Source organism: Silene latifolia, chromosome 10, assembly GCF_048544455.1.
Source record: "Silene latifolia isolate original U9 population chromosome 10, ASM4854445v1, whole genome shotgun sequence".
Taxonomy (NCBI): Eukaryota; Viridiplantae; Streptophyta; class Magnoliopsida; order Caryophyllales; family Caryophyllaceae; genus Silene; species Silene latifolia.
Window position 1 is genome coordinate 158,141,236 of NC_133535.1, and position 12,151 is coordinate 158,153,386.

The window sequence follows — 12,151 nt, forward strand, 5'->3', positions numbered from 1 at the left end:
CGGGAACTCTCCATGGCGATAAGTCATGGGATGCAGCAGTTCCTATGTCTGATCCTTTGCCGGATATATGTCCGCCAACGGATGCACCTTTGCAAACTGATTCTAGTTCAACGGATGCAGCGTCGGTGCAAGATGAATGCCTCGTCCAAACGGATAAAAAGAAGCGCCTTTCTTGTAATACTTCTTGTGCTAGTAAGGTCTCCATAATCCAATTTAAATTTGAAGCAGCTAGAACGCATTCAAAGGAGCAAGTCTGGCACAAAAGGCTTCGTTCCTCTCCTCGTGGACAACTAGCCCGTGCCAATGATAGTTTGAAAAAGAGAGTTTTGGTTTCTGTCACGTGTTTATCTTCTTGTTGCAGGTACATCACTACTAATGTTGCAGATAAGAAGACAAAGAGGCGAGATGACTACCCGATTCAGTTCGATGATTACTACCCACCATTCAAGAAAAGTCGTCTTGGTGTTTCACTTTGTTCTACCTTAGAGTTTAGTTCGGTTAATTGGATGTCGAGTCGTCTAGCAGTTTTCGGTGCCCGCCCATTTGACAATGGGTAATATGTAACTGACTGTTATGTACACTTTTCTTTTATTTATATCAGTTTACTATTGTCGGAAAAAAAAAAAAAAAAAAAAAAAAAAAAAAAAAAAGTTCTTGCAAGGCTAGATTGCACATGTATGAGCTTCATAAATGGGAAGTCAAGACATGTATTGCTTACAAGTTAGTACAACTATGTAAAATACGTTGTACAGTACACTTGTACTGCATTCCACTTGTCCAAAATTATAGTTTAAAAACCACAAAATGGAAATGCAACTTTAACAAGTGTATATATATGTATTATTGTCTAAGTTTGAAGTTTGAAAACTTAAGATGTAGTATTAATGATGAGTTTTGAAGTGGCATCTTTTACATCCCTTCATGAATACTCTTCGTTAGTGTTCTTAAATTGTTGACCTCTAGTAACCTATGTTGGTTATATTTTAGAAATACTCTCAAGATAGGCAACTTTTAAGGGCCGACCTCCCATAATTTACAACCAAAATTCTTGTTTATTTCGGTATGTGCACATTTGACATACTAAATAAATAATTTTACTCGCACCAAAAAAAATAAAAAATAAAAATAATTTTACTGTAAAAAATTATGAAAAAATAAAAATTACATTAGGAATTCTTAATTGATTGCTTATTATTAATTACAATCAAATAAATTTATGGTACAGTATGGTAATGCGTCATGTTATAAAAAGGTGAATAATACTTGGACCTTAATCCTTATCACATACTCTCTCCATTCATATAATTTCCATACATTTGTTCAATATGTGAGGAGTATTTTAATCAAATGTATGGAAATAAAATGAATAGAGAGTGCTTGAACTACCAATATAGCTTACCGAAACATCAAATAGATCAATATAGCTTAAACTATCAAATAGATCAATATATTTACTCGAAAATCAAAATTACTAATACTTACAATATATTTTAATTTAGTTACTGCCAATATAACTTGATCCAACAGTTTTCATGACATTTTCTGTGATTTGCTTGATGTTGAAGTTTATAATAGGGAAAACATTCATCATTAGGTGAAAAAAGTTGTACTCCTTCCTATGCTCATAATTGGCATTGAATTGCTCGTGTTTTAGTCGGACTATACTTCACATTTAAGTTTGGGATTTTCACCTGGTTTATTTAAGCAATCTCATGTGCACCACATCAAATTTCATTGACCTATATTCTGTCATAACTTGCTTCTTAATTAATCAATCAACTATAATTAAGAATAAGATTTTAATTCAATATTTTAGGGTATATTATTTGTTTTGGATAATAAATTTAAGTACATTACGTTACTCCCTCCATCTTTAAGTACAATACATTAATATAGGTGCAAAATGTGTGGGATGTAGTAATTTATGTGCGGGATTTAGCAATTGCGTATTTATATTATGCTATCCCAAATTAATTGTCTTTCTTCTGGATTTAATTAGGAAAAAGAGCCAACATCCAATATTAGCCACTTTCAAGTAACAACTATTCTCTTCATTAAAATTAATTTGTTGTTAGTTTTAATAAAACATCCCAACAGGAAAGTTACTTCATTATTTTTCAGTAAAACATCCCAAAAGAGTAGTTATTTCTCATTTTTAAGTGAAACGTTCCAGTAAAGAAAGTCAGACGATATAAATAGGATGGAGGGAGTATTAAAGGAAAATTAATACGGAGTATTTATTTAATCTTCTATAATTAAATATAATTACTAATTTGAATAAAAATAAATAAAATATAAGGCTAAGTAATGATATTTGTTTTATCAAGGTTTTTTTTTTTTTGGAGAATCCTTTGTGCAAAGAACTTACTTAAAGGACATCATGCATTATATCAATAGGTCTTGTTTAAACTCGTCTTAAGTTAAGACGTCTCACAACCCTCCTTTTATTTGCGCCTTATTTAAATCAGTTGTAAATATCGTCTTAACTTAGACGGTCTTACCAAGAACTTGTGTCATTATATATACTAAGCAAAGTCAAGAGCACATTTTTAGGACATTTTTGAATCCTCTGTTCACATTACCTATGCCATTTTAACTTAACTTAGTTTAATCACCCTTTGTTCAACATACAACCCTTCATGGTTCATATACTTATAGGAGTATAAACACAAGCTTCTCCTACACATCAAAACCAAAGAAAAAATACACCTACACTGCCAGAAAACTCAACTCAAAAATGCCATATTATTCATCTTCAAACAAGTTCTTATTCATCATATCAATCCTAATTCCCTTCATAACTTGTACATTCTCTGAGACGCAATTTCCCGAAGATCCTCCAATCTTAGACGACATAAACCAATGGTGTGATACCGTCCCCCATCCGGAGCCGTGCAAGTTTTTCATGACTGAACAAAAGCTAAAACCACCAAAGGAAAAAACCGAGTTTAGGAAGATGATAGTAGAGGTAGCTTTACAACGCGCCATTCATGCCCAAAGCCATATATGGGGTTGGGGAATAAGGTGTGATGATCATAAGAAACGCGCAGCGTGGGCTGATTGCGTTAGGCTCTATGATCACACTATTATTCAACTTAATTACACCCTTAACGGCTTAACTAGTAACTCTAGTTTCACTGACTTTGATGCTCAGACTTGGCTAAGCGCTGCGCTAACCAACCTTGAGACGTGTTTAGGTGGGTCCGAGGACATGAATGTCACAACCTTCATATGGCCTCACGTCTCGTACAATGTTTCCGACTTGATTTCCAATAGTTTAGCTGTTAATGAAGGGTTAATACAGGCTGATAACTCTACTAGTGATAATAGTACTACTGACGGTTACCCTTCTTGGTTAAGCCACCATGATCGGAGGTTATTGCTTGGTGGTAGATCATTAGCGGTCAAGAAAGCCATGTTTGTCGTGTCTAGAGGTCCATCTGCTCGTTATAAGACGATTCAGTCAGCCATTGATGCCGCGGCTAGGAGTAATGTAAGGGGAAGGAAGGTTATTCATGTAAAAAGAGGTGTTTATAGGGAGAATATTTATGTAGGTCCTTATAATAATGATATTACATTGATTGGAGATGGTATAAGGAAGACCGTTATCACTGGCAGTCGAAGTGTTCGTTCCGGTTACACTACTTATAACTCAGCTACTGCAGGTAACATTGATCACCTCTTTTTCTTGATTGTTTCTCTGTTAGTATATTTCATTATAATATGTACATTCATCATATCTTTAGTATTTTTTGTTTCTTTGATTCAATTTTTAGGATTTTGATTATACTTTGATGTTTAAACTTAACTTATTGGCAAGCGAGAAACATAGACTAAAATGCAAATGTTAGTCGACGTTTCAGTCAGTCGTAAACTTGAATGATTAGAATCTAATCGGAAATTTTATCATACACACAATCCGTTCATATCAACCAACATTGGGCATCCTCACAGTAGCTTAGCTCAGATGTCAAACGTCTGAATGCATGCATTAAGCTAGGTAGTAATGTATTATTGATCATTTGACTGATTTGATTAGTTGTTAGTTTAACGAAAATCGAAGTTACGGAAACAGAAGATCTACATCTCATTTTCTTAAACTAATGTTTTAGAATTTAATGCTGCATCAACTTACTGACACTTCTTTCAGTGATTAGAAGCAATAATCCTTACTAAATTCTAACTTCTGACATTTACTTAATAAAATACTATATTATCTGGTGATTAATTTTAATTAATTTAATTATTCCACTTGGAACTTGATTTGCTCTAAAGTCAGCAAAATGATCCTTGAGCCAAGCAAAAACCCATGTTATTTATTCAACCATTCACACTATTACTCGTAATCGAACCCGAGATAGGAAAGAATCTTTTAACATGTTTTCTTCCTTGGTGAATATTCAGGAGTAGACGGGCTTCGATTCATAGCGCGTGATATATCATTCCGAAACACAGCAGGGCCTGAAAACGGACAGGCAGTGGCACTACGTTCAGGTTCTGATCTTTCGGTTTTCTACAAATGCGCTTTTTACGGTTATCAGGACACCTTGTTTGTACATTCTCAAAGACAATTCTACAAAATGTGCTACATTTTCGGCACTATCGACATTATTTTCGGTAATGCTGCTGCTGTGTTCCAAAACTGCATGATCTACGTAAGGAAGCCGATTTGGGGTCAAGCAAATGTTATTACGGCTCAAGGCCGAGCTGACCCGAATCAAAATACAGGCATTGTGATCCACAGCTCGCGGATCATGGCCGACAAGGATCTTGTACCCATGGGCCGGTCTGTCGTTACATATCTAGGTCGGCCCTGGCAGGAATACTCTCGAACTATTATCATGAAAACTTACATAGGTCCATTGGTAGACTCCGCGGGATGGATGCCTTGGAACGGTGACAGGTTTTTGAACACACTGTATTATGCCGAGTACGCAAATTTTGGACCGGGGTCAGATGTTCGTAGACGAGTCAACTGGCCCGGATTTCATGTCATCAAAAGCCCAAATGTAGCCACGTTGTACACGGTCGGCCATTTTATTGCCGGTAGGACGTGGTTGCCGACGACTGGCATCCCTTTTAGTTTAGGGCTCTGAAATTCCGAATCATACTTCTCACTGTTGATTGCTCGGAGATTAATTTCCCATTAATCTTAACTGTATGATACGATATTTACCGACGGCTGATTTATTCCCCCATTTTTTCTTAGTTTGTTTAAAAATTTCCAAGCCATGTAATTTATCTTTGATTGTTAATTTATAATCATTCAGTTCGATTTTAATGAACTTGATTTATACGAACAAATTACCGGTGTACAAAGTCATACTTTTCAGAACAGAAAATCATTTACAATCATTATGTACTTGTACAACGGTTTTACATTAAATTGCTTGTATTTCCAAGCGGAAAAAAAAAATATATAATGAGTTTTTAGACCGAACAATCTTATACGGAATACAAGAATTATTATTCATGAAAATGACCTTTGACACTACCATTAGCTTCTTTAAAAAAAAGGCGCACTTCAAAATTTTACTCGAGTAGCGCTATAATTAGTTGGGTAAAAGAGGCTTTGCTTGTAAGCAATGTACGGCCCCATAGAATGATTGAAATGATCTTCCTCCTCCAATTCAATTGATTCTTTACGTTTGATACGATACTCCTAAAAAAAACGTAAAGAACCAGAAGAATCGGAGAATAGGAGGGAGTAATATCCAGAAATAACTGCAGATCAATACTTGAGATACTTAATTGCCATAACAAAATTTGACTACATCAACATATGTATACATTATCAAGATGGCCATTAGAAGAACAAGAGCCAATGTCGGGAAATTAACGAAATAAGCGTGAAACTGATCTTCTTGGCACTTTACCCTCAAGCTTCAACCTCCTGTAAGCTTCCCTCATATGGCATGGTCTTATGGGGCCGGTTTCCCTTCTTTCACTCATCACTATTTTAGCTGCAACCCATAAAATAGCCATTAGTGACTGGCAAGTGGCAACTACAGAAAAGAAACTAGCCGGTCCCTGACCCTGGTGAGTGGGGTCTTATAGCAAACGTCACATACTGAACACTCATGAATCATGATCTTAGAGCTGTGAAACGTGGCGGGCAAGCCCGGCCCAGCCAGGGTATGTGGGTCGAAAAATGTCATCCCGGCCAGCCCACAGCCCGGCCCAGCTAGCCCCTAGTGCTGGGCTAGTGACACGATTTCCTCGGCCCGGCCCAAACACAAATAAAAAAAATATATAAGGCCCAGTCCGGCCCAGGACTGGCCCACTACTAAGTGGGCCGGGTTAGTGCCAGGGAAAACTGGCCCAGCACTGGCCCGTCCCAGCCTGGTCCTCATTTAGTGCCGTGCCCGGGCTCCACTTCCCCAGCCCGGCCACCGCACACCCTACAAGATCTACGTTATCCATACAGCCAGATTCGTTTAGAGCTACCTGACACTGGGCTATTTTTAATGAAAAATCCGCATTTTAATTTGGCTTAGAATGGAGTGTGTCAATATCATACCCATGTTCGAGTATGACATGAATGTCTGACATGAGTAAAAAAAGCAATATGAAAACTCTGAGGAACATAAATCACGAATATGATACCACCCATGGCAAAACAGCAGTCCGCAACAAGAAAATTTAGGGACAACTTTCAGTGTAAACCATCAGAGAGACGGTGGTTGATTTTATTAACTGTATCAGTGATACAGTCCACACTTCGTATATGTATCATTTTCTAGAATATGTGATATTTACAATTATTATTACTGTAATTGAAATTACCAGACTGTGTTTATCTCAGTGTGAAGAAAACACTACGGAGTATTTGATGATAAGATACCCAAACCCTACATTACACCAGAAGCCATTTTCTATCTATGATCAAGAACATCATTCAAAGTGTCCGAAATGAAAATGCATACCTGTCTCAACAAGCTCCCCAACAAACATTTTTGCAATACCAGACACCACGATCGTCATAGGTACAGATATCTTCTGACTGCCAGTTATGCTCACGAGCAACTGCAATTAAGTATAGTGCCATTAGAATAGAAAGAGCAAACAATCATAGAAGCAAACAAAAAGGAAGCCAAGACAGGCAAAAATCCCATATAATTATTAAGATTGAATAATAAAGGAAGTCGGAATGAGCATGTAGCCTTCACCCCTTCACATACAGGTAATATGAGATTGAAACATTACCCTTTTCATGTTGGATTTTTGAAAACCAGCTCTTCGGAAAGCTTCGTATCTGCTCATTTGTTCCTCAGTAAACTGTGATAAGATGGTTCTGCAAGCAATGACAGTAACTAAGTGACATATTTCATGAACAAGGTGCATCAAGCTTATATGACAACATCGTAACATCATTTACAGCTCACTTGAGTGCAGTCATGGCAATAATGATAGTAACTAGTGACATTTTAGGATCAACGTGCATCAAACTTAAATATCATTTACAGTTGCAATTAGGTACAGTCATAATCTGTCACTGCAAAAATACGACATTGATGTAATGGACAGTCCAATGAATCTGACAAATATAAAAGTGGTGAATGGTAACATGAACTTAATGCATATGCATTCACCTGTTCAACTATTACAAGACACCGTGAAAGATCTACCGTTCCAGAGATCACAATAACATTCTGTCACATACCCTAAAGACAAAAAGATTTGGAGGTAAAGCAACTTGAGGGAAAGGAAGCAGAACAGTTTCCTTTGTTTGGTTAACAAAATCGAGCTGGCAGCTGAAGAAGGAGATGGAAAGCGGATCCTTCCATCTCCCCCCCATACACCAAAATAAATCCCCTACAACATGAAAAGTTTGGAAGGAGAACACAAAGGTCCCTTCCCCCTCCCTTCCTTTCCCTCCCATTCAACCTACTTTTGTATCCAAAACAATGTCTTACGTAGTTTAAGAGTATGTCTGCCCGGGAAACCAGCATGTATACAATGACAGGATTGACAGCGACATGACTCGCGCTACAACCACCGTAATCCAAAACAATTTTCCACTCAAAAAACTTTCAGAGAACAGGACAGGCAGAAGCTAAAACACCACAGACATGAGTTGCAAAGATCAGATTAGCAAAGCAAATGAAAACTCACTGCATCTTGGCCAATTTATCAGGGTCACCGCTGGGTGGGAATTTTCCCATTGCGACATCCATCTGCTCGTCCTCATCTTCGTCATCCCCATCCTCATCCTTGGTCTTATTGTTGTTAAGCTGCAGTGTCCTTGCTAATGGCGGCCTTGTAGAAGATGAAGGAACATTTGGATCACTGAAAACATCCTCAGGTTGATGATTTTCTTCATTTGATGAAGGCCCAACACCAAGTTGATTTTCTTCAACGTTGGCTGCCGTAGCAGGAGACTCAGGCGGGGACTCCTCTTGCTCTTCAAATGCTGCTTCAAATGGATCCTTCGACATAACCACCGACTAAACCCTACGCCCAAACAAGCCAATGATTTTCCTCAATCTTTAGGCCTCAAAAAAAATATACAAACTACCCGACAACAAGACTCTTATTCTTTTCAATAAGAAAAGGAAAATGAGTTGACACTCACGTATCAAACTCATCACATCTTACAGATGAAGGAGATGAGAGAAAGAAAGCTAACGCCTCCAAATAATCTCGAAAAGAACCACAATAATAGTCTTTAGAAAGAAAAAATCACTAACTTCACTGATAAAACCTCTAAAATAAATGGAGATAAACCACAATTCACATAACTAAGCTAAATTTTCAATAAAACGGAACTACAAGAAATGCCAGTTATCTTCGAAAAAAAATCCCTAAGAGAAAAGGTTTATTTACTAATTACTACTACTAGGGTTTTCTACGAACAATACCACTTAATGTATAAAGGACCCTAAATTGACAGTATCTCGAGAAGAACTTGGCCAAAATACCTAAATACTCCGTACAAGCTTACAGAACATTATTCAGATGATACTCGAGACGATTGAAACTGCAATGTTCAAATAACCACAAAAATAACCAGTCTTTTTCATGAATTAAAGCAGAAAATAACCAAGAACACGAAAAAACATACGACTAACAATCGAGACAGCAAAATACTACCTCCTATTCAACTAGTTGTTTACGTTTTTGTTCATTCGCGAACAATTCAACTAGTTCTTTACGATTCTACTATAATGTGACGAGTATTTTAATCAAACGAATTGAAAACCGAGATTTCAGAACTGAATTAGGGTTCAAAGTAAACCACATTACAATTCAAATTAACTAAATTACAATTACAATTCAATGAAAGCGCTAAACTCAACTGATATTCAACCAATTTATCCCCAAATTGTCTGTTCTAGGGTTTAAGATAATGAAATTAACACTGAGCATCATGATAATGAAATTGGTACCAAAACGATTGCAATTGAAACATCATAAATCGGGAAATTAGGGTTGAATGATTAATTTACCTTGAATTTGAAAGGAATTCGAAAGGAACGATCGAGCAAATGTAAACTGTAAAGAATCAATTGCACGGGTTTATTTGATTCGAGAGATTATATTAGTAACCCGTATATTTTTACACGGGTTTAACATTAGTGAATACGTATATAAATGTCGAAACTAAAATAAAGAAGGGTTAAAGAAATGTTTTCTTTTTCTCGTGACACTATGGATTATAGAGAAAAAGGATTATATATCGGATGGATTACACCAGGATTCCTATATATTTGAGTTTTTGTGTATTTTTTCGAGTTTTATAAAGTTTTAAAGTTACATGTTAGTTTTTTGACGTCAACTCATTTTTTTCTGAGCTTATATGTAAATTTTTTTGAGTTATATTTGTAATTTTTTTAGTTTTATTTTTAAAAGAATGAACTCAAAAATTTTCTAATAAAACTCATAACTTTTAAAACAAAACTCAAAAACTTTATCTTAATGCTAAAAAAAAGTATATCATCTAGTACATCAGATGTATAATCCACTTACTGTAGATTATAAATTTGAATTATTTTGCATATACTTTCATTTGCTATTTTTCAAGTAGCTTTTGAGACGGTTTTTGCTCAATTTAATGATAGAGAAAATTGTCTCGTAGAGATTCTTAGGCCTCGTTTGGTTGCCCGTGGGAATACAATTCCACCGGAATATCGAATTCATGGGAATTGAACTCCCACATGAAATTCATGTGAATTAACAAAATCCGTTTGGTTGCCAATGTAGGAATTCAATTACACCGGAGTTTGCAATTACCTAGGGGGACCTAGGTAATTCAACTCCTCCATTGTGGAGGAGTTGGAAACTCCTTGGAGAATGGAATGCCTACATTATGGCAAAAAAAAGGTAACCAAACAAGTATACAATTTTGTAATTCATGGGATTTTCCAACTCCCATGATTTACAAGGGGCAACCAAACGAGGCCTTAATATTGTTTGTGATTAGCCTAGTGGACAATAGGTTCCAAGTCCGAATCCCCCCCTCCCTATATTGCAATGCGACTAAGTGCGCTTCGATTGACTAAAAAAATTATTGTTTGTGATTAACTTGTGTGTATTGAAGAGACCCCCTAGAATGGAATTGAAGGCTAAGGAAATTTAGAGAGAGTGGAGTTTTAATACTCTATTTACCAAGAACGGTTCTAAGAGATCTTAATATTCTCGATTAAAATGTCCGTAATAATTTCAACTTTGAGTATTAATTTTTTTTATCCAACTTTAAATTTAACCGAAGTTATCTTGGCTTTATATCACTTATGTTGAAGAATGGTTTTCAAGATTAGGTAGACCATTTTTGGCTAGTAGGCGCAGTACCGACCAATTTGGACGGTCGGTAAACACCGACTTCCTTGTAGTGGTCATTTCAACTCACGAATGAAACGATACCATTGGTATGTCATTCATTTGCTTACAAGAAAGGTAATGTCTTCAGCTGAAACAAGCTTCATGAGTTCATGGCTGACTTAGTTACTGCCCTTTTAGCTGGATATTAGTGAGGGACCGTATCTCACAAATTTTTATATCTTCTATAACAATGTGTGTAAAACCGTCTTATATTACAACTATACAAGCATTTATAATAAATTTGTGGATAAGACATTGCCATATTGGACTCTTATTCTTTTCGATCAGGAAAGGAAGCTGAGTTGACACTCAAGTATCATAATCATCACAGATACTCATCGAGTCATCGCATCTCGCAGATGAAGGAGAGGAGACAGATAAAGTTAACTCCTCCAAACAATCTCTAAAAAAAAGAACAACAATATTGGTCTTTCGAAAGAAAAAATTCACCAGCTTTACTGATAAAACCCAAGTAGTAAGGATGCTACCACGGAAATAAATGGAGATAAACCACAATTCACATACGTATGCTAAATTTTCTATATAACGGAATTACTAGAAACGTCCACTGATCTTCAGAAAAACTTCCCTAAAAGAAGAAGTTTCTTTACTGCTCAACAACGCCTCTTATTGTATAATGACTATATAGACGGTATCTCGACAAAAAGAAATACAAATCACATATGCTTACATACTGACATACATGTGGTACCTTACAAATCCAATGAGAGGAAATTGGCCAAAAATTCTTATATACAAGCTTAAAGAACCCTCATTCATATTACAAACCAGTCAAGAATTAAAGCAGACAATAACCAAGACCGCGAAACAGAACACAGCTAACGACGAAGATAGCGAAATACTCCCTTATATTCAACTACTTGTTTACGTTTTTATCCTTTCGGGAGCAATTCAGGAGCAATTCAACTACTAATTGTTTACGCTTTTATTCTTTTGTGACGGATAATTTAATCAAACGCAGAGAACTAATTGAATGAGAGCAAGAAACAATCACCAATCTTAACCTACTTCTAATAACAAAACGCGATTCCGGAACTAAATTAGGGTTCAAAGTAAAATCACAGTTACGATTCAAACTATGTTCTAGGGTTCAAGATAATGAAATTACTATGAGCATCATGATAATGAAATTGAAACGAAAACGATTGCAATTAAATCATCATAAATCAGGAAATTAGGGTTAAAGAAATAATTTACCTTGAAATTTGATAGGAATTCGAAAGGAATGAACGAGCAAATGTAAACTGTTAACAATCAATTGTGTTTTTTTTTACTCGACAGTACCTGTTTTTTTCACTATAGTTTAATT

General features: G+C 36.1%; 2 protein-coding genes across 2 annotated transcripts; one reads left to right on the forward strand and one right to left on the reverse strand.

Annotated features, from left to right (window-relative positions):
• The first annotated feature begins 1,472 nt into the window (after nt 1-1,472).
• Nucleotides 1,473-5,304, forward strand: LOC141606583 (putative pectinesterase/pectinesterase inhibitor 59). Its single transcript, XM_074425769.1, has 2 exons — nt 1,473-3,665; nt 4,405-5,304. Exons 1-2 carry the CDS (start codon nt 2,738-2,740, stop codon nt 5,094-5,096), a joined length of 1,620 nt encoding a protein of 539 aa, XP_074281870.1. The 5' UTR covers nt 1,473-2,737; the 3' UTR covers nt 5,097-5,304.
• Nucleotides 5,305-5,724: 420 nt separating this feature from the next.
• LOC141606584 (transcription initiation factor TFIID subunit 11) lies at nt 5,725-12,151 on the reverse strand. The gene is made up of 5 exons (XM_074425771.1): nt 12,040-12,151; nt 8,116-8,454; nt 7,207-7,294; nt 6,927-7,026; nt 5,725-5,963 (listed from the first exon to the last, which is right to left on the reverse strand). The coding sequence occupies exons 2-5, from the start codon at nt 8,436-8,438 to the stop codon at nt 5,836-5,838; spliced, it is 639 nt and encodes a 212-aa protein (XP_074281872.1). The 5' UTR covers nt 8,439-8,454; nt 12,040-12,151; the 3' UTR covers nt 5,725-5,835.

Bases quoted from the DNA above. Each gene is read 5' to 3' on its own strand.
- LOC141606583 (XM_074425769.1), top strand. From the start codon at position 2,738: ATGCCATATTATTCATCTTCAAACAAGTTCTTATTCATCATATCAATC. The intron at 3,666-4,404 runs GTAACATTGATC...GTGAATATTCAG, and splicing joins TTATAACTCAGCTACTGCAG to GAGTAGACGGGCTTCGATTC.
- LOC141606584 (XM_074425771.1), bottom strand. From the start codon at position 8,438: ATGTCGAAGGATCCATTTGAAGCAGCATTTGAAGAGCAAGAGGAGTCC. The intron at 7,295-8,115 runs GTGAGTTTTCAT...CATTGCTTGCAG, and splicing joins GATAAATTGGCCAAGATGCA to AACCATCTTATCACAGTTTA. The intron at 7,027-7,206 runs GTAATGTTTCAA...ACTTAATTGCAG, and splicing joins AAAAATCCAACATGAAAAGG to TTGCTCGTGAGCATAACTGG.